General features: G+C 46.1%; 1 protein-coding gene across 6 annotated transcripts in view; it reads left to right on the top strand.

Annotated features, from left to right (window-relative positions):
• The first annotated feature begins 2,591 nt into the window (after positions 1 to 2,591).
• Positions 2,592 to 20,453, top strand: part of SETD1A (SET domain containing 1A, histone lysine methyltransferase) — a 31,289-nt gene continuing 13,427 nt past the window's right edge. The window contains exons 1-14 of one of the 6 annotated variants that reach the window (XM_081165806.1): positions 2,592 to 2,907; positions 4,606 to 4,724; positions 6,592 to 6,744; positions 11,729 to 11,824; positions 12,767 to 13,037; positions 13,133 to 13,239; positions 13,635 to 13,858; positions 14,011 to 15,079; positions 15,820 to 16,725; positions 17,660 to 17,836; positions 18,020 to 18,107; positions 18,233 to 18,366; positions 19,251 to 19,320; positions 20,134 to 20,409. In XM_081165806.1, the coding sequence (XP_081021932.1) occupies positions 6,607 to 6,744; positions 11,729 to 11,824; positions 12,767 to 13,037; positions 13,133 to 13,239; positions 13,635 to 13,858; positions 14,011 to 15,079; positions 15,820 to 16,725; positions 17,660 to 17,836; positions 18,020 to 18,107; positions 18,233 to 18,366; positions 19,251 to 19,320; positions 20,134 to 20,409 (3,556 nt within the window). In that variant the 5' untranslated portion in view covers positions 2,592 to 2,907; positions 4,606 to 4,724; positions 6,592 to 6,606. Of the gene's footprint in view, positions 2,918 to 2,945; positions 2,970 to 3,247; positions 3,928 to 4,605; positions 4,725 to 6,591; positions 6,745 to 11,728; positions 11,825 to 12,766; positions 13,038 to 13,132; positions 13,240 to 13,634; positions 13,859 to 14,010; positions 15,080 to 15,819; positions 16,726 to 17,659; positions 17,837 to 18,019; positions 18,108 to 18,232; positions 18,367 to 19,244; positions 19,321 to 20,133; positions 20,410 to 20,453 lie in introns of those variants that run through there. The other 5 variants (XM_081165805.1, XM_081165801.1, XM_081165803.1 and 2 more) reach the window with 5 other exon arrangements.

The raw sequence follows: 20,453 nt of genomic DNA, 5'->3' as shown, positions 1-20,453 counted from the left end.
AATTATAGTCTGAAAACGTTGGAAGAGTACCAGGTTGTTCCGGTTCACACTGAGAGGCAGATAGGAATCAGGAGTTGCCAGGGATAGCTTCTGGGACTTTACACATGCAAACCATGTGCTCTGCAATGGAGTTATAGCCACACCACCTTTGTGGAAAGGTACAGGGGTCAAAATCAATCTGCCACTAATCCTCTTGTTCCTGCCTATGTATTTGTAGAGATCAGCCAGAGGTTAAATTTTTAGACCTGAACATGTGGTGCCCTCTGGTGGAAAACAAAATGAGTAGCACACACACTACTCCTTTAACCCCGTCCTGCCCACATCTCAATACTGTACTGCTTTCAAAAGGGGGAAAGGAATCCTTTGACCAAAATAGGGTGTCTGCCTTTAGCTTTAAGACCCTGGAAACATTTTTTTAAAAAAGCAAAAACAAATAAATAAACAATTCTTTCTCAGTTTGGGAGTTTCAAACACATCTGGAAATTGAATTGGCATGGTCAAGTTCATTTGTAGCTTGCTTTTTAAGAAAGAAGAGGTTGAAGCAGACATTTAAGTCTGCTGTATCAGTTACTGACTAATTGTTTTATTATTTCAGCTTCTATCCTCTTTGTTGAATGTCCTTTTCCTCTCCTCTGTTCTTTTGGGCTTAGGATGGGTTTAAAAAACCAACACTTTTTGTGGGTGGGGAGGAAGAAGTGTGCATGCACACGAAAGCTTATACCAAGAACTAACTTAGTTGGTCTTTAAGGTGCTACAGGAAGGAATTTTTTTATTTTGCAAAATACACTGTTTACATAATTAAATAAAATCAAAATCTCCTGTGTCATTGGCTTGGTCCTGACTTGGCAGATGTTGGCCCAGCCAAGAAATGTCACATCATTTCCTAAAGGTATTCAGACTCATTGCATACATGATGATAAGCCAAAATTCTACCCACCATCAAAACAAAATGGGAAGATAAATCATTCAAATACATTGACAGGAAGCAGATGGGTAAGGCTGAACCACTGTGGGGGAGCGATGTTACCTAAATATCTGAACATTGCCAGACATCAGCATATTATCATCAGACTTTCAACTATGGCAAATCATGTGGATCTCAGAATAATTTGGGATTTTCCATCCCAAAATTTAGAATATTAGGTTTTTGTTTAAATAACAATTTTCACCAACATTTACACCTGGAAATTTTCAAATATTGCAAAATATGAAAATGGTAGAAAAGGCTCAGTTATCCAAAACCGGAGTAATCTCCCCTCTCCAGTCTTTCACCACACTATAAAGCAGAGTAAAAGGGAACTAGCAAACAACTGAGCTAAGTATTGCTGAGAGCCTTTAAATATACTTATATTTAGGGACATAATCAAAATGTATGTTTCTTCATTATGTAGCAAGCCTAAATGAAAATTAACTCTGTGTGTGCATGTATATGTACAATCAAGGTGTCATACACTGTATTTATATTTTGAATTCAGGACAATTTCTTGGTGCGGAGGAGAGAAGAGTAGTGTAAACCTTTGATCCTTGACATGCAACAGGACTGTCCTTTGCTACTACTTAAAAATAAAAATGGTCACCACCTATTCTAACAAATATTTTGCAGTGTCAAAATTATCTGAATTGAAAACAGTTTTTTTATATAAAAAACAAACCTGTTTCTTTTCTTTGCCCGAGCAGATTCAACACTCTATCATACCAGTATTTAAAAATAAATAAATAGCCGCATATCAATGCGAGGAATAGTTATCTCTCTTACTGGCTTTTCTGACGGTGTTCTGCTAAGAGACTTTACAATTTCGTTTTCGGACGAAAGTACCGAAGTCGACTCTGGTTAGCTCAATACCTTTTGGGGTAGCTGCGATTTCAATTCAGTAGATTCGGGCCGAATTATTTACATGGGCCTTTTCCAAATGACAGTGCAGACTCAGAATTTCTGGGCTAACCCCCGTTACCTTCATTACAATTGTTAAATGGGTTAAATAGCAGCGATTTCGCTCTTTGTCGCGAAAGCGTCATGCGCATTTATAAGTTTGCCATTCAGTTACGACGACTTTAGATTTCGCTCCCGTAGATTCGTCGGTACCACCTTTTTTTGGTCGTCTGGGCGCCTTCCAAACTCTCAGCAGCGGAGCAATCTTCTCTATCCCACGGTACCTAACCTGTACTAAGCACCCACCATATAAGCGTAATTCGTTTTATTTGGTTGGTCCAGCAGCGAATGTGCGAGGAAAGAATCGGGGCTAGATCTTCGCCCTCCCCATCTTTTAAGTCTAGTTGTCATTTCGAATTGAACGATTCGCCACCATCCTACGTTCGCAGAAAACACACACACACAAAACCCGGAGAAGGATTAAAAAAACCAACCAACCTAATATTCTGCGGAAGCACTGGAAAACGAAGTGAAACGCGTGACCCTGTGAACGGTGGATTCCCTCCCCCTCTCACAGCCCAGTGTCGAAAGCGCAGATCAGAAAAAAACAACACGACGACGACGAAGCCGGAGAGCCGGCAAAACCGTCTCCATAGAGAGGAGGGAGGGGTGGTGGTGAGGAGAGGAGCAGCGGTTCTCGCGAGAGCCTCGCCCGAGAGTCTCGCCCGAGCGCTCTGGCCCCGCCCCCTGGTCCCTGTCGGCAGCGGCAGAGGGTTGTCACCCTTTTCCCCTTCCCTCTTTTCTTTCCCCCCCTTGTCCTCCCTTCACAGGTCGCGAGGCGAGAATAGCGGCGGAGCAGCACGAGACGCCGAGAGAGAGCGCGAGGGAGAAGAAGAGAGAGCTCGCTCGCTCGCGCGGGGGGAGAGGGAGGCAGCGCGCGAACGAGCGCGAGAGGCCGGACGAAGGGAGGAGAAGGAGGGGGGGCCGCCGTCGCCGCGCGTGCGCCCCCTGAGAGAAGGGAGGAGGAGGAGGAGCGGGTAGGAGCAGGTGACGCGAGCGAGCGGGAGGCGGAGAGGGGAGCGCGCGAGCCCCTCCGCTGGTGAGGGGCGGCGGGGGGAGGGGGGAGGAGAACGCGCGCGAGTGACGGGTGCGTTGTGGGGGGGGCGGGGGAGGAGAAGGCCTCGCGCGGGAGGGGGAGGGAGCAGGAGGGCGCCTTGGGTGGGCGGGGCCGGGGCACCTGAAGGGAGGGCAGGAGCCCCCCAAAGGGCAGATGGGGTTGTAATTGAAGAGAGGGGTTTGGGGAGGGGGCAGTTTGTGTGGGGAGGCACGAAGCACTATGGGTGTTTTTTTGGGGGGGAAGGCCTTTTTGAGAAGGGGGTCCTGGGAGGAAGGCCTCTCCTCCTCTCCCTCCTCCAGCTGACCAGGCTGGGCGCCCAGGGGGTATTGGCAGGGGGTGGGGGTGTCTGACTGAGGGTCTGAAGTTTTCTCCCCCGCCCCCGCTGGAGGCATGCATTTAGGAAGCGAAACGAGCCTCCCCAAAACAACGGGAGGAGGCGTGGTGTGGAAAGAAGGGCCCTTTGGGTGGCACCCGATGCTACAGAATAGAAGAGGAATAGAAAATTCCTATAGGGAAAGGGGCATTTTGAGGGGCAGGAGAACATCTGACGAGGGATGGTTTTTTGGGGGGGTGAGAGAGAATCAAATTGTTTTGAGGGGTTCCGTTAGCAGCAAGGCAGAGTGAAACGGTCCATGGAGGGTGAGGTTGAAAGGGAAGGCTGATCTGACAGGGTTTGAAGAGGGGAAGGGGGAGAAGGGAGATCTCCACCAATTGGCTGGATGGTAGAAATGGGCGATGTTGCAGAGATCTCTGTGAGGAATAGATTTTCCATATCTGCATGACTCTGTGAAAGAGAGAATGGGAGAACTGATGGATGTATTTAGGGGCCGTAGTGAGAGGGAGAGAGACAGAGAGGCTCCCATTGACAAATGGGAACAATTAACTCAGGATGGCTTGGAGAGAAGTTGAAAAAGGTCGTGATAAATTGTAAAGCTTAGAGGTAAGGCCTTTAGAGGATAGAGGAGGAATACGAAAGTTAGGAATATTAAAATGAGCACTTACTCAAAATGGGGGGACAACAGATAAACCTTGCAATGTTTTAACTGCAAAGGAAATTAGAGGTGAAGACTGTGAGGCACAGAGAACATCTCAGAATGACAAAAACTTAGACGGGGAAAATAATTCTTAGGGCAAGCCTTTTTATCAGGAAATCTCTTGATGGGGAGGAGCCGAATATGCAGAGGAAGATGATTATTGATAAAGCTGAAGATTGGGGGGGGGGACTTTGAGGGTAGACCCCAGTGGAAGGAGGGCTGTGGATTTCGAAATCCCACTTTGAGAATTTAATTTACAGTATGCAATCTTCCTATAGCTGGAGGCATCTGAATTCAGATTGCTTCATCTTGCTTTATTTTAGTTTTAGGGTAATGCATTGTTGCATAATTTTGGTTAATTTTTAATTTGTGAGCATAAGTAACTTTTCCTCTTAAGTAAGGAGGAATACATGTCACCAGGGGATAGAATTGGGAGTCCTGATTCCCAGCATTCCCTATTCTAACACGCCATCTGTGTTCCAAGGAAGTCTTTTTATTCTACTGCTTGAGAATGTTTCATTATGCAAATTCGTACCCATCATTTGCTTGTTTTTTTATACTCACTTTTTGTACTTTCTTCCTAGTTTCCCAAGTGTTTTGTTTCACATTATGGACTGAACCAACTCCAACCAGGCTTTATTGCGAAGGAAGAAAAAACACACAGCTGTAATAGCTTGACCACAGACGAGATAATCCACAACAGGTACAATTTTATTCCTGCCTTTTACTTTCATGCATTCCCTTTGTGCTGCACTTATTTGGAGATCTATATTTCTGTTCTTATGCAATGAGCACGTTACAAGGTTAAAATTGCTGGGCTTCTCAAATGTGCATTATACTTAGAGAGGGCATGTGGTTCTGGTAATTATATTCTTCATATTCGATAGGAAGTTGAATATGAATAAGGGCAGGATAATGTATTAAATTAACATTTTTCAAATATGTAAAAGGGGCAAAAGTAACTTTGAGGTCAGACCAAGAGATTTATCAAGGTGATGCTTTTCAGGCATCAACCTCAGTTATTTCAGTTATGGCGCATTCAGGGAGTATATTATTAAAGGAGGCATATGTGTGAAAATAATTTGCACAGGGTAATTATTATAATTTTGCTTCTATGTTAGCAAAGCTGTTTGCCACCAGTGTGGCAGCTCTAAACTACTCTAAAACTAGGACTGTGTATGCTCTGTGCTTAAAAAAAAATTCTGCTCCAAGAAAAGCTAAACTCTGGTCCCTCTATAAATTATTTGTCAGATTATTGTAATCAGTGGCCATTTGCTCCAGTTGCACAAGTTACATAATTTCTCTTATTTGGCACAATTTATTCTACTATTCATATTTTAGGCATGGGAGGAGCAAGGCTGAATATGTCTCATTTTAGTAATTCAAAATCTTATTCAGACAACTCACTAAGATTGGAGCAGGGACTGCCTGCATGCTGTCAAGCATTTCTTCATAATTGTGCATTTTTGCTATTGCTTTAAAAGAATTTATAAACTACTTAATCAAAGAATCCCTAAGCAGTGTAATGAAATAATTTAAAACTGTTACCTGTATCAAGTTTAAAATTTAAAAACAAAATTTAAATGCAAAATGTAAAAACAGGTATATGTAACTTGTTAACATGTCCAAGTAAAATTGCTGAAACACAAATATTTTTAGCAGGTATCTAAAACAGCTCAACAAGGATGCTTTATAATCACAATGGACAGAAGCTTCTTTAACAAAAAAATCTGCACTATATACCACAGCTTTTGTTCCATGCAATCTTGCAGAACTGTAGCAGGTTCACAGTCCCTGCAATAAAGCTCTGCAAATCAAATCCAGGAAACCCAATTCTGAGTATGTATGTAATTAAACTCTCTTCAAAAGTGGCCAATTTAATAAAAGTTTTATAAACAACAACAACAACAATTTATTATTTATACCCCGCCCATCTGGCTGCGTTTCCCCAGCCACTCTGGGTGGCTTCTGACCAAATATTAAAAACAGTACAGCATCAAACATTAAAAACTTGCCTAAACAGTTGTCTTCTAAAAGTAAAATAGTTGCGTTCCACAGGGCAGGCACCACTACCGAGAAGGCCCTCTGCCTGGTTCCCTGTAACCTCACTTCTTGCAGCGAGGGAACTGCAAGAAGGCCATTGGCGCTGGACCTCAGTGTCTAGGCTGGACGATGGGGGTGGAGATGCTCCTTCAGGTATACAGGACCGAGGCCATTTATGGCTTTAAAGGTCAGCACCGACACTTTGAATTGTGCTCAGACCCATTGTACGGAAGCGTAAAATGGACAGCCAAATACCTTTGTGCAAGTCACTGAGCTTGTGCAATACAGTAATAGCCCTGGTGATAGTAAATGGATTATGGAGAAGAGGTACAGTTGTTCAGGCAGTTTAATATTAAACCCTCTTCTAGTTCTGGGATATACACGCGCATCTGCTGGTGGTGACTATTCTGGGTTCAAAGGTGTCTACTTCAGAAATGGCCAGGAGTGGGCTCCTTTGTTATTGTTAACTCTTTCTCATATTAGTAATCATATTATCTAATGCACTGGTTCCATTTCTACTGTTCTAGGGTAAATGAGTCAGAATGGATCAGGAAGGTGGGGGTGACTTCCAGAAAACCCCTAACTTCCAGTGGAGAAACTACAAGCTCATCGTTGACCCAGTGCTCAAGCGGGCCCCGCACAAGGTCTACCGCTATGATGGAGTACATTTCAGCACTAATGTAAGTGGACAGATTCTTATTTGGATGGAGTTGGGGAGGATTTGTTTGAGCTGTGCTGAGAAAGTGAGGGTGGTTCTACCTTTCCTGCTGTGTAATATCCATTGGTCGTCCCAAGTACCCACTTTTTTCATTTGTGTTCTCAAGTTTTTAAACTCTCTGCTTCTCCTGCTCTGTCAGTGTACTGTGTGGGGGGTGGGTGCATTATTAATTTTTTGGCGTTCTGTTGATTCTGGGTGGACAGCAGAATCCAAGGCACTGTTGCTCAGATTGTGTGATGGGTCAGTTCTGTGCCACACAGTCCCTAGATTACTTGTTTTGTGCACCTTCTCCTCTTCCTGGTTGTCATAGGGTCCCTAACCCCAGCTTCCGTACAGATTTCTATGTCCTTGTGCATTGAGGCTCTAGAGACTGGATATTTGAATGCAGCAATCTGAATGCTTTGCAGATCTCTGAGCAGGGCTGATGCCTAAAATTTTGGTGTTGACTTCTGAAGAATTGAAGCTGCCTTTTAGGAGTTCTAAATAAGTTCATTTCCATTTTTGGCTTTGGTTGTTGTTTAACATGGAACATACAGAGTCCTGTCAGGAAACATGGCAGGTGGGTTTTGTGTGCTGATGGCTACTGAGAGAACAATGGTGTGAGAGGTGAACAGGAAAAGGAAATATGCCTGTGGCTCATGGGGCAGCTACTGAGGGATTTTTGAAGGTGTAGCAGCCTCCCCAAAGGGTGGGAATGAGGAGGGGTGTTTTGACTGTAGAGGAGGCCAGGTATACCTAGGTTTATGAACTCCTTAGGCTCTTGTTTCATCTCACAGCAAGTCAGTCCCCACTTTTTCAGTGCCACTGGAATAACTGGGACTTGAGCAATTAAGACCCATTGAAACAAATGGGAACTTAAGTGGCTTAACTTTCCCTGGGTTGCACCTATAGATTCTCTGGCTTTAAAATGATTATAACAGTGCAAATAAAAATGTTTAGGTTGGTTTATGGCTATTTTATGAATGACTTTCATTATTAGCAGAAGCAATAGAAAATGAAAAAGGCATTTGATTTAGATCTCTGTCAGACATTGCTGGCATAGTGTTAAAGAAGAGAAAGCATTTGGTGGTCTCCAGCTCAAGTTCTTTGTATCCTATAGTGTGTTATTGCAAATTAAGAATTTCAGTACATACACCTGCCCCAGTTCAAGCAAGACACAATTGGGCTTATGTCTGTTGGCTAACATTTGATTTGACTTCTGCTGTTTTTAATATTAATAAAATGTTTCATTTTAAAATTGGTTTCTAAAGTCCCTAGTAGTTCTTATTTTAGAGTTGCCATTAAACAATATTTGGTTCCATTTTAATTTCCTCCTAGAAATGAGGATGGGCCTTGTAGCATTGGAGCAGTTTGAAGAGCATAGTCTTTGTCTCTTGGGTTGCCTGCCATACTTGAAAAATTTCTTTCTTAATCGTTAACCCACCTCTGAGGCTACCTTTGGTTGTTTGGTCCATTACTTGTTGGTTATAGAATAATTTCTACTGCTTAACTTTCATTGTTTTGCTGTGTACTGTAAAAGCAAGATCCATTGAAATCAATGGAACTTATTCCCACATAGCTTGTGTAGACTGTACTGTGTTATGCCCACTTTACAGACAGAGATTGAGACTGAAACAACCTGTTTCAAATATGATTTCCTCCCAAAACCACTATAGTACTTGGAATTTGGAATATAAGGACTAAAATCTTTTTTTAGCCCCCTTTGCTAATCTGCTGTCTGTTTTGGAAAGCTGTTTGTTTGCTATGCATTGAGGTGCCTCTTAAGCTATTGCAACCAAATTTTGCACAGTGGTTTCTGACATCAAGGAATAGGTTTTTATCTATGTTTGAATGCCATTGGATGCCATTTTGAATCAACATGGCAAACTGGACCTTTCAGAGCTGCCATATTCTGCCTTGGTCAGACCATCTAGTTCTGGGCACCACAATTTAAGAAGGATATTGACAAACTGGAACATGTGCAGAAGAGGGCAACCAAGATGATTAAGGGTCTGGAGGAACAGTTAAGGGAGTGGGGAATGTTTAGCCTGGGAAACAGACTGAGAGGGGATATGATAGCCATCTCAAAATATCTAAAGCAGAGCTTTCCAAACCGTGTGTTAGTGTGTCTTGCAAATGCTCCCTACACTCCTGCCGCGACTGGAAAGGGGTTAGTTTAACCTCTGGTTTGTTAGTAAACTGAATTACCATGTCGCGAAATGATGCAGGTCTAAAAAGTGTGTCACCAATGTGAAAAGTTGGGAAAGCTCTGGTTTAAAGGGCTGTCACATGGAGGATGGAGCAAGCTTGTTTTCTCCTGCTTTGGAGGCTAGGACTCGAACCAATGGATTCAAGACAGCAGATTCTGAATAAACATCAGCTGGAACTTTCTAACAGTAAGAGCTGTTCAACAGTGGAACAGACTCCCACAAGAGGTGGTGAACAATCTCCTTCCTTGGAGGTTTTTAAGCAGAGGTTGCCCTCTGCAGAGGTTGGATGGTCATCTGTCATGTATGATCTAGTTAAGATATTCCTCCATTGCAGGGGTTGGACTAGATGACCCTCGGGAACCTTTCAACTCTAGGATTCTGTAACTTTGGCCACTGATTTCAGAACTACACTGATTTTTTTAATTTTACAAAATTCTCAAGCAACACCTGGCATGAGGCTTCCAGCTTTAAATGTTTGGTGCTAAAATAGTAAGCCTGCTGTCATAAATACACTTGCAGTGATTCCCATCTAGCTCTGTGGAACTCAAGCTTAGACAACTGGGCTGTAGGATGTGTGCCTATGGTTGTTTACATGTACCTCAAGCTCTAATAAAATATTGTTATGCTAGTCCTTCCGTTAATATAGGAGACAAATGTGAAAACACAGACGCCTGATTCATGCAGCCCCCTCTTCTCCTTAACCTTTCTTAGGCTCCTGATGTCAGTCACAGCTCTGGTACCTTGTCTCACCAATGTAATGAGCACAAAATCCAAAAGATTCTACACGCTGAGAGCGTAGCTCCTTCTTGAAATATTCTGATCATTGCAGGCAAAGGAGAAGCTGTGTCTTCCTCTGTTTACAGTCCCTTTTCTTCCTGCATAGCATGGCAACATTTGATGTGCTTAGTTTCACTTTTCTTCTAGCCTGAGAGTCTGCTTCCCTTGTAGCTGTTGCTTTGTTTGAAAATTCCCCTAAGCAACAGAAGAAGCAGCTGTGACAAAGACACAGTTCAAAGCTATAGAGAGCCTGGGGGCAGGTGGACAGGGGAGAGAAAAGGTGTTGTGTTTGAATCTATGATGAATTGATGATTTGGGTCATGTTTGTTCAAATAAGCATCAATGACACTGGGAGTCAGCCTTAAAATTCCATAAAAGAATAACAGTTTGTAGCACTCAGACCCGTAATTGCCCAGAATCCCCTCCCCCTTCTGCTCTAATAAGGTTTATTGGAAATATGCTTAATGTAACTTGGTGAAATTTACTTCCAAATAAGTCACTTTGGGTTGGGGTGGAAGCGAAGCTGAGTATGATGGCCATATGCACACCTGGACTTACCTCTATTTCTACTACTAATAGTGCATACAGTACTGTTAATTTGCAGAATTCCCCCCGCCCTGTGTTTGTCTTTATCAGGAGGATAAAGTGAGGGAAGATCACTATTCTCATTGATAGATGAGAGGAACTTGTTCAAGTCTATAAAATGAATCCATACAGAGGTGGGACTTCGGTTCACCCCAAAATTCTAAATCTGCGCTACACAGTTTTTTATAGCATTCCTCAAGAGCAGCCACTAGTGTATCTCACTCACTTGAGCCCAGATATAGACATGTTTATTGCTTATATTCTGGGAGCAGCTTAGAAGGAAATTTGACTGCTCATACCAGAGCCACAAGTCCACATGTAGATCCTTAACTGAGAAGAATTGTCTTTTTTCCCCATTGCAAATGGCAAATCACCATGAAATGCTATGGAGCAGTCCTTAATACCTGGAAACATACACAAAGTCCTAATGTACATTACTGCCTTTTAAAATACTTTTTCCTAAATCTTCCCATGCTTTGCTTGTTTTGTATTAACGTCTTCTTTTCACCTGGATTCAGGCTTTTAATGAACATTACAGCTAAAGCATTCATTTTCGTTTCATATCATATCTGGGGCTCTTACTTTTTTCTGGTTAATCCAGATTAATTGCTGCTTGAATGCTTGGAGAACTTTACTGGGGCATGATTCTCCAGTGTTCAAGCAGTGCTGCAGAGAATCATAGTGTGTGATCTGCATCCTGTCCCAGTTGTCTTGCTGCCTTTCCCCTGAGAACCCAGAAACCTTCAACATAGGCCAAGGCTGGAGAACATGTGGCCCTCCAGATGTTGTCAAACACCAGCTGCTGACCACTGAGCCAGCATAGTCAGTGTCGCTGGGTGGAGTTCCATTCCAGCAGCACCTGAAGGGCCACAAGTTCCCCATCCCTCATCCTAGTCTCCAATTGTGTTTAATTTTTGTCAAGTTTGGGGCAGAACCAGTGTTCGAAACTCCCATTGTTCTAGGTTCATTTTGTGACAGGGAATTTCATTAGCATGCACTGCGCCTAAGATTTCAGATTAAAACTGCAGAGTGGAAGGAAAGGAGGACCTTTTCCTGCCTCCGCACTTCCAGCTACTCTCTATAGACTGGAGAAGAGATTCTCTTAATAGTATTAAGGGGTGGGCAGGGGAAGGACTACACCATGTGAAAATTGGAAAAAAATATTTTAGCTGCAGTTCATTCATTTTCAACTTTGTATTCTTGTTATAAAAAAGCGCGCCTAGACATTCCGTTGTCGTGCCCATAACCTAGGTTTAAGGTGCCATTTAGCTCCTAGCTTTCATATCTCAGTTTCTAACACTGGGCAGAATCAAGAAGCACTTTTTTATTCCAAGGAGTTCTGTTTCCTGTAAAGGCTTTTTGCATTGTTAATGCCTAACAAAATCTCTTCTCAAGGATTCGGGCCACGCTCCTGTGGGTGATGTGCGGGATCCCAGACGCAGGATATGGTCCAAGAACAGAGACATTTCCCTCCCTGTCCCAAAGTTTAAGGTAAGCTACACCCCACCTGATCATGTATCCTTCTCCAAGTCTTCCAGATCCTCAGCACAGCATTGCTGCCACATCTTCCTTACCTGGAAGCCTGGTAAATGTCCAGGAGTGGCCAAGTGTATAGCTTTATGTCAGGCTGTAAATTAATTGACTGAATTCTACCATAACTAGTTAACCTGGGATTTGCTTACATTTCTGGCCATCTTGAGGAAAAGACAGCTTGTGGGAAATCTGATAATTGAGTGTGTGAAGTACAAATATATGTCCTGATCTGCCTTGACCTTGGGGCTAAAAGACAGCAATTGTGTCTTGGAGAGAAAAGTTATTGAATTCAATCTTAAGAGGAGAAATGTGATGGAAGGGAGGTTTGGGAGTGCAGGAAAAGAGGAATGGCAAATAGAACTGCATGTCTTTTCATTCTTGTACTCATTGCTGAGTTCTTTGAATATGTTGTTGTGAAATGTCAGTGGATGATGATTGTGTACCTCCACAGGGAAAAGCTGGATTCAAAAAACAGTTGAAAATTCTTCAAAGGGGGAAAAGCTCCAGAATTTGCCTTCATAATAAACTGGGCAGATTAAGAATATCTAAAGTTCATTGACTATAACAAATTGTCTGGATTCATGCAGATATGGTGATTTTTTCTTGGGGAATTGTTAGGGTGGTAGTGGGGGGCATGGAAATGGTGTGTGTTTGAGGTTATCTTGTCTTGGGTGGAGTTTGACAAGCATAAAATAGGAGGTTCAGGAATCTTGAATGCACTGATGAAGGGTCCACCCAGGAGTTCTGCATTCTCTGAACCTCCATTGGCAGCCCATTTTAAAGCTTTTGCTGACTATACAGAGCATTGGATGATTTTTCTTAATTATTGGGGTGGGGGGTATGCTCTTTGGCAATTGATTTAGCCCCCTCGCCCCATCTCCCCTTTTGTTTCTTCTGCAGCTGGATGAGTTCTATGTGGGTCAGATCCCTCTGAAGGAGGTGACCTTTGCCCGGCTCAATGACAACATCAAGGAGCCCTTCCTGGCGGACATGTGCAAAAAGTATGGAGACATTGAGGAGATTGAGATCCTCTACAATCCGAAGAACCGCAAGCACCTGGGCCTGGCCAAGGTGCTCTTCACCAGCACAAGGGGAGCCAAGGAAACAGTCAAGAACCTGCACAACACTTCGGTCATGGGCAACATCATTCATGCTCAGCTCGACATCAAAGGTGCTTGTCCTCCTCCGGCCATACTCTCGGTTCAGTCTTGCCACCTCTGATTCAGAGTAGTTCCCCTTTCCAATAAACGGCTTTTCTCTCCACAGGTCAGCAGCGAATGAAGTATTATGAACTGATTGTGAATGGCTCCTATACACCCCAGACTGTCCCCACTGGAGGCAAAACACTCAATGAGAAGTTCCCAGCAGACTCGGTGAGTCTGCTAAAGTCTCACATTTGAATCATCCAGGTTTAGGGCCACTTTTTCACAGGAATCCTCATTGAAGGATTTTCTTCTGCGTCCAGGATATGATCCTCATTCCTCATAAAAAAAAATAGCCATCCTTTGACTCTCTTCCCCTCCCACCACTACTCCTCTGTCTTCCCTCTCTGCACTGCCTGTCCACATGGCTTCTGCCACCTGCTGGTTGTCAATACCCATAGGAAAACAATGCTCAAGTCCTGCTCCTTTGCTAAATGATTGGTATTTTCCCTCGGAGGGGGCTACATCCAAGTCAGCTTGGAATTAGCTACACGACTGGTCCCCATATTTCAGTCTAGGTGGGACTGCATGGTGAATAATCTGCTCTCAATCCTTCCCTTTTGCAGTCAGAGTCCCGAAGGCGCCACTCAACAGACTCCTCATACACTAGTAACACAATGCCTTCAACGCCTGGCAATGGCACACCTTCCTCTCAGGACACTCCTTATTCCAGTGGTAGGCAGGATACACCTTCTTCGTATGGCCAGTACACGCCACAGTCGTCCCAGGGGACACCATACACTCCCCGGGGAGGGACGCCATATTCTCAAGATTCTGCTTACTCCAGCAGGTGGGTGATTTATATGTATATCTGACCTAAGCCCTGGGGGAGTGATCTCAGTGGCATTGCATCCTTGAGCCAGCCTGTCAGGGCTGGCTAAGTGGGAGAGAGCAAAGACTGGTCACTCATGGTACTGTCTCTTCTTAATTTTCCTCCTCAAGGCAAGGGACTCCAGGCTACTCAAGCTACCAGCCAGAGTCAACATCGTACAAATCCCGCCGACATGAGAACAGCTTTCCAGACTCGTACTCGCGTCGGCATTATTCTTCTTCGTCCTCTTCCTCCTCCTCGTCGTCCTCTTCTTCCTCCTCCCACTTCCGTAGCAATGAGCATCACTACCCTCCCTACAATCAGCAGTTTGACGGCGGCAGCGGTGGCGGCGGCAGTGCTGCCACAATCAGCAGCAGCAGCCGGTACCAACGCCTCTCATCCACCTCAGAAGGGCGCCCGTCTTCTTCCACCCCCTCCTCTTCCTCCTCCTCCTCCTCTCTTCGCTCCCACCAAAGAGAGGACTCTGGTTTCCATTCCCGGCACAGGGAGCGCTCCCAGAGGGATGAGGCGACTCCTTCCTCAACAGTCAGCACCCCCACGGTCACCACCCCCTCCTCCTCTTCGTCGTCTGTGGCCACCCCAGCCCCAGATAGTGCTCAATTCCAGAACAGCCACAGCTTCACTCAGCAGAGTGCAGAGCCCTTTCCAGCACCCAGCGTTCTCTACCCACCGTACACAGCCACTCCGGAGCCTTTCTCCCTTCCCGTGGAACCCCTTGCCGTGGACCAGGACTACCGGCTGCTCCCCACAGCCGAGACTTTTGCTGCCAACTCCTTGCCTCCTACCGAATTTCTTGCTCAGGAAACTAAAGAGAACACCAGCCCAGCAGTAGCAACCATTGCAGGGGCCGATGACCGGTCCCATTCCCCTGCTGTGCAGACCTCGCCGGCCCGGTCTGGCTCCCCTGCGCCTGAAACTACCAACGAGAGCGTCCCTTTCACTCAGCACAGCAGCTTGGACTCCCGCATCGAGATGCTGCTCAAGGAGCAAAGGTCCAAGTTCTCTTTCCTCAATTTGGACACAGAAGAGGAAGACGAGGAGAAGGGAGGGCCCAAAGGAGTGGAGCCGCATGGGCCCTGCACTCCACCGCCTCCCCTTCCTGTCAGTTTTGAAGATGTGGTGCCGGCGCTGGACATGGGAGCAGGAGCAGAATCTCCCAAAGCCAATGGACAAGATAGAGTAAGTTCTGAGGATTTTGAATGTGGCAACTTTTGGGGGGGGGGGGTTGGAGCTCAGTGAAGGACTGAGCCAGCTCCTTGACCATAGAATATTGAGTGACTTGAGAGGGGTGGGATGCAGTGGAACATTCTGAAAGAAGTTATAGGTGGCAGGCTGGAACCTTGAACACAAATACAGTACTCCACACGGCACTCCACATGTTTGGATGTGTGTCACATAAATTCAGCAGTCATGTTTGCTGCGCTTGCAGATCTTGGGTTTTGAACCACTAGAAATGTTTGTTGGGACAGTAAACAGGGCATTGATGATGAACTGTAGGGAGGTGCTGATTGCAGAAATCCTTGCAGGTATCATCTCATCTCCTGAATATCAGCCTTCTTAACAGATGCTGCATCCAGCTTTTTAAGATTTTATGCACAGTCACGAGGGCTAGGAACTTACCTAGGTATCTTTGGTGCCTTAAGAATTGGGAGAACGAGAGATAACTTGAGGCTAGGGTTTTTATATTTGACTTTGCCGGCATCATGAATTTGTTTCAAGATTATTATTACTATTATTATGTAGTGTGAATAATTGAATGATATTGTTGGGATTAGACAGGTAGAAAGACAGGAATGGGGGATAGTGGTTTGGGAGGTGGTTTGCAGCAATTGCTTTCAGGGAAATGGGTGGTGCATGCTGCAGAAGCCAGACAATTGGCTCACTGTGCTATCTCCCTCCCTCCCCTTCTCCCAAATAAGGCATCTCAACAATCTTCAGGTGAAGACATGGAAATCTCTGAGGATGAAGCAGAGGTCGAACCCCCAACCCCTGTGGCAGGGGTGTCTGAACCCCATTTTTCTGTGATGCCGTCAGCCCTGGGCCACATGCAACTGGGCGTGTCCTCCTTTACCCCCCACCACCGACCAGAGCCGCCCCCCGCCTACCCAATCCAGCCTCTCATGTCCGTCTCCCTCCCGCATTTGGCGGGCAAGACCCACTCGCTCTCCAACTATGGCCAGGTTGGCCTACGGCATGCTCACCGCCTCTCAGACTTCAGAGGGCGCGCGGGAGTGGTGGGCGGAGGCCGGGGTGCCCCCCACATCTACGACTTCGTCAACTCCATGGAGCTGATGAACCGGCTGGGCAACCAGTGGGGCGGGATGCCCATGTCCTTCCAGATGCAGACGCAGATGCTGAGTCGCCTGCAGCAGCTGCGTCAGAGCAAAGGCCAGTTTGAGGACCCTTTCCCCTACCACCGGGAGGCGGCTTCTTTCTGCGGCCGCCCCCTCTACAGCCACGGCTACCTACTGGACCAGGCGAACCGCCACTTCCAGAGAGACCAGCTGTTCATGCAGCAGCCGTCAGCAGTGGGGACCTCGGAGCAGCAGCAGCAGCAGCAGCAGCATTCTTCGGAGCAGCCCCCTCTGCCACCCCCACAGCGCCTCCTTGATTTCCGGGCCTCTCCATGGGGATACCAGGAGGAAGTGGCTCCACCCCCACCTCTTCCCAAGGACCCCCATGCCTCCGTAGTGGACAGCGTCCTTGAGACACTCATGCAGGAGATGAAGAGCATCATGCAGCGTGACCTCAACCGCAAGATGGTGGAGAACGTGGCTTTCAACACCTTTGACAAGTGGTGGGAGCGCAAGGAGGAGAAGGCCAAGGTGATTGTGCGGGGGAAGCGGGGGAGGCTACCAAGAGCCCCAGTCTTGGAAGGGGTGTAGGTTTGAGACACGATTCCTAACTCTTAGGGATAGGGTGTTGAGGGGGGTCGTGGGGATTTGGGAGAGCTGTGGGGCCTTCTTTGCCGCGAGTGGTATGAAAGGCTTAAGTTTAAGCAAAGATCACCAGTGTCGAAGCAATGATTCTTCAACATCAACTTTGTTGGACTGGTTAGGTTGTACGAATGCTTGATTATCATCTTCCAAAGCAAGTACAGTGGTACCTCGGGTTAAGAACTTAATTCGTTCCGGAGGTCCATTCTTAACCTGAAACTGTTCTTAATCTGAAGCAGCACTTTAGCTAGTGGGGCCTCCTGCTGCTGCCGCTGCACTGCCGGAGCATGATTTCTGTTCTCATCCTGAAGCAAAGTTCTTAACCTGAGGTAATATTTCTGGGTTAGTGGAGTCTGTAACCTGAAGCGTATGTAACCCGAGGTACCACTGTAGAAGCCTCGCTTCTGCAACCTCAGAATGGCAGCGATGCTTGCAGGATGGCATGTGGGGAAGTAGAAGCTTAGCAGAGGCATGAAGTGTGTTGGAGGCAGCAGGGTGGATTAGTAAAGAGATTTGGATGAGGATGTAGGAACAGGACAAATGGGTATGAAGAGACACAGGGAATGTGGAGCAGATAAACCTAATGATATATCTGCATTTAGGAAATGAATCTGTCTGCATACATGGATAGAAAGGGTGCTGTTTAATCAACTTTGACAGACGCTGCTAAAATCATTCTTATCAAAAGTCTCTCTGTTCTGCTCTTTTTGAGCATGTGACTTACCAAGGGTTTGCTGCTCTGCCCACTCCTCATCCCAGATCCCGAACCCTCTTCCTCAGCCTCTCATCACTGCTACTAATGCCCAGCTCTCATTATCCGCAGCCTTTCCAGAGTACTGTTAAGCAGCCAGTCAAGGAAGAGGAGAAAGACAAGACAAAGCTGAAAGACCCTGCCCTGCTGTCCCTGGTTGACTGGGCCAAGAGTGGCGGCACTGGTGGCCTGGAAGGGTTTGGCTTTGGGACTGGCTTTCGAGGAGTTCTGGGACTCCCATCCTTCAAGGTGAGGGCCATGGATCCTCTTGGGTTGGCTGTGGCAGCCATCCAGCTTCAGGATCTGAAAACCTTGTTTTGTTCAGGAGGCTATAAGTGGGATGGGGGTCATAAGATACAATATCTGGTTTGAGCACTTGCTTGAGTGATGGCTCTCTAAGCCCTTCTCATCTCAGGGATCCTCTTGTTCCAGGTGAAAAGGAAAGAGCCATCCGAAATCTCGGAGGACAGCGAAGTGAAACAGCCACACCCATCTACTCTTGCTGAAGAGGATGAGGAAGGTCAGTTCCTTCAGCCCTGGATAGTTATGGGTGATGGTTGAACTTTTTTTTCATAATTAAGGGAGTGTTTTCTATCCTTAAATTAACTCAATCTTACCCTCCCTCTCCCCTGTTCCACCTTGCAGATAAGGATTCCTCACAGGTACCCAAAAGCTCCAAGAGGGATGATGAACGGATCAAAGGGCCGGGAAAAAGGCGGAAACTTTTCTGCCTGGATAGCGAGGGAGAGGAAGCATCCGAGGATTCATCCTCTGAGAAGGTGAGAAGAAGGCGCCCCTTATTTATTTGTTTAGGTTTAATTTATACACTACCTGGTTGTAAATGGAACCTCAAAGCAGTTTGCATTTTGGCTGTTCCTACCACTATGAGAAACCTCTGGTACAGCCTTCTCAACCGTGGGTCTCCAGATGTTGTCGGACTACAACTCCCGTCATCCCTGGTCAATGATCCTACTATCTAGGGATGATGGGAGTTGTAGTCCCGCAATGTCTGGGGAGCCAAGGTTGAGAAAGGCTCCTCTAGCCAGTTTCAGTTTCCCCCAGCGATCGGCCAGGACGCAGCATAAAGCAGTTGAATAGGTCTTTGCGGTAGAATTCTTAAATAGCTTGGATCCTAGAGCTCCCCTTTCCCCCACTGTGCCTGACCAGGTGCCTTGTTGGATCCGGAGCAGGACTGCACTCCTCCTTTCCTCCAGTCTTAAATGGCCATCCCCTGCGAAGCCCTTCGGTGTGCCATCTCTCCTCCGTGGCTGTCAATGAGCACAGAGCCTGATGAGCATTTTACTACTCACTTCGCTATGCTGTTATGCCCTTGGCACAGTTGGACCGCTTGACTGGCATTTGCTGCTGGGTTTCCAGGCCCTCCCTTTTCTTCTGCGTCTTCTCCCCCATTCGATCTCTGCTCCCTTTTCTTCAAGCAGCCGAGGCAGCCCTGAAAGCGAAATCACTTTCCAGTTGCGCTTGTAGCCTCAAGTCATTCCGCAGGACTTGAGTTCCTTTTTGAAGTCATGCCCTCTTCAACCCACTCTGACTCAGGAGTTTGAGCTGACATTTTGCCATGCGTACCCTTTCCTGCTGCTAATGGGCTTGTTAAAAGATTTCGCCCCCTGAGAAACATTTTATGCTGCTGTCTTCACAGGAGGAGGAGGAGGAGGAGCGGAGGGAGGAAGGTGAAGGTTCTAGGGAGCGCGGCACGAAGAAGGAGGAATCTGAAGGTATTGCCAGTTGCCAGTTACCAGAAATGATGAATTGCCGTCACTAACATTGTCCTTAATAACAGGCTGTTGACTTAGGTGGAGATGAAAGATAGCAGGGTCTTTTCTAATCCGTGTGCTTCTTTTGGTATGAATCATACCCCTTCTGCATGTGGTTTCCCTATCAATGCAAGTGGCATCTCCCTTTACTCTGTTCTTGAAGCACTCAGGACGCTTCTCTGCTGAAAAGCCAGCTGGTCATCAGCACTTGGCAGAGCTTCTGGGTTTTTTATATACTCAGTACTTAAATCCCTCCTTCTGCAAAGCTAAATGTTGCAACCTGTGGAAAATATGCAAATCTGGCCATATTTTTATTTGCACCATTGAATTTAAAAAATGTTTTACATAATTCTGCTTTTGCTAGTCATAGGGAGGGGCAAGGAATTTTGTGGATCATTGAAAACCCCACCCTCTGCAAGAAATGTTGTTCAACTGTCCCTCCAGCCTTTGACATTTCAGTAGGCTCCACCATGACCATGTGCTTTCAAGTGTATCTTTGCAGCCATGGGGTGGTATTAAACTAAGTCCTACTCAGAGTAGACCTGTTGAACTAAATGGACCTATTGCTCATATCTAGTAACTTCAATGGGACCACCTGTGAGGACTAGAAATTGTGTGTTTTTAAAAAAAAATTAAGTGGCAGCTGAAATAATTTCAGAAACTATACTTTGGACAAAGACCACACTCTGCTCTCTGCCTGTGCTATGCGTGGGAGTGTGAAATGCTCACAGCCATGTTGCTCGTCTTACCTGTCCCCTTTTATCCCTTGTGCAGATGAAGGTGAGAGCGACGGCTCCTCCAAGTATTCTCTCTATGACGAGTCCGATGAGGACAGCGACAGCACTTCTGATTCAGAGAGCAGCTCTTCGTCTTCCTCTTCCTTGTCCTCCTCTTCATCTGATGAGGAGGAAGCTGAGAGCATGGAGGAAATGGACGAATCTACCATGGACAGCTGCCCCACCGAGCCACTGAGAGGCCTGGAAGAGAGAATGCGTCAAACTGCAGACGCTGAGCTTGACAAGAAGAAAACAGAAGCAGGCCTGCTCCAAGGTGAGATGCTCTACCCAGAGTCCTCCCCAGCTCTGCCTGGGAGA

The sequence above is a fragment of the Podarcis bocagei genome (genome assembly GCF_964188305.1).
Source record: "Podarcis bocagei genome assembly, chromosome: 13".
NCBI lineage: Eukaryota > Metazoa > Chordata > Lepidosauria > Squamata > Lacertidae > Podarcis > Podarcis bocagei.
This window is presented reverse-complemented; position numbering and strand designations above follow the sequence as displayed.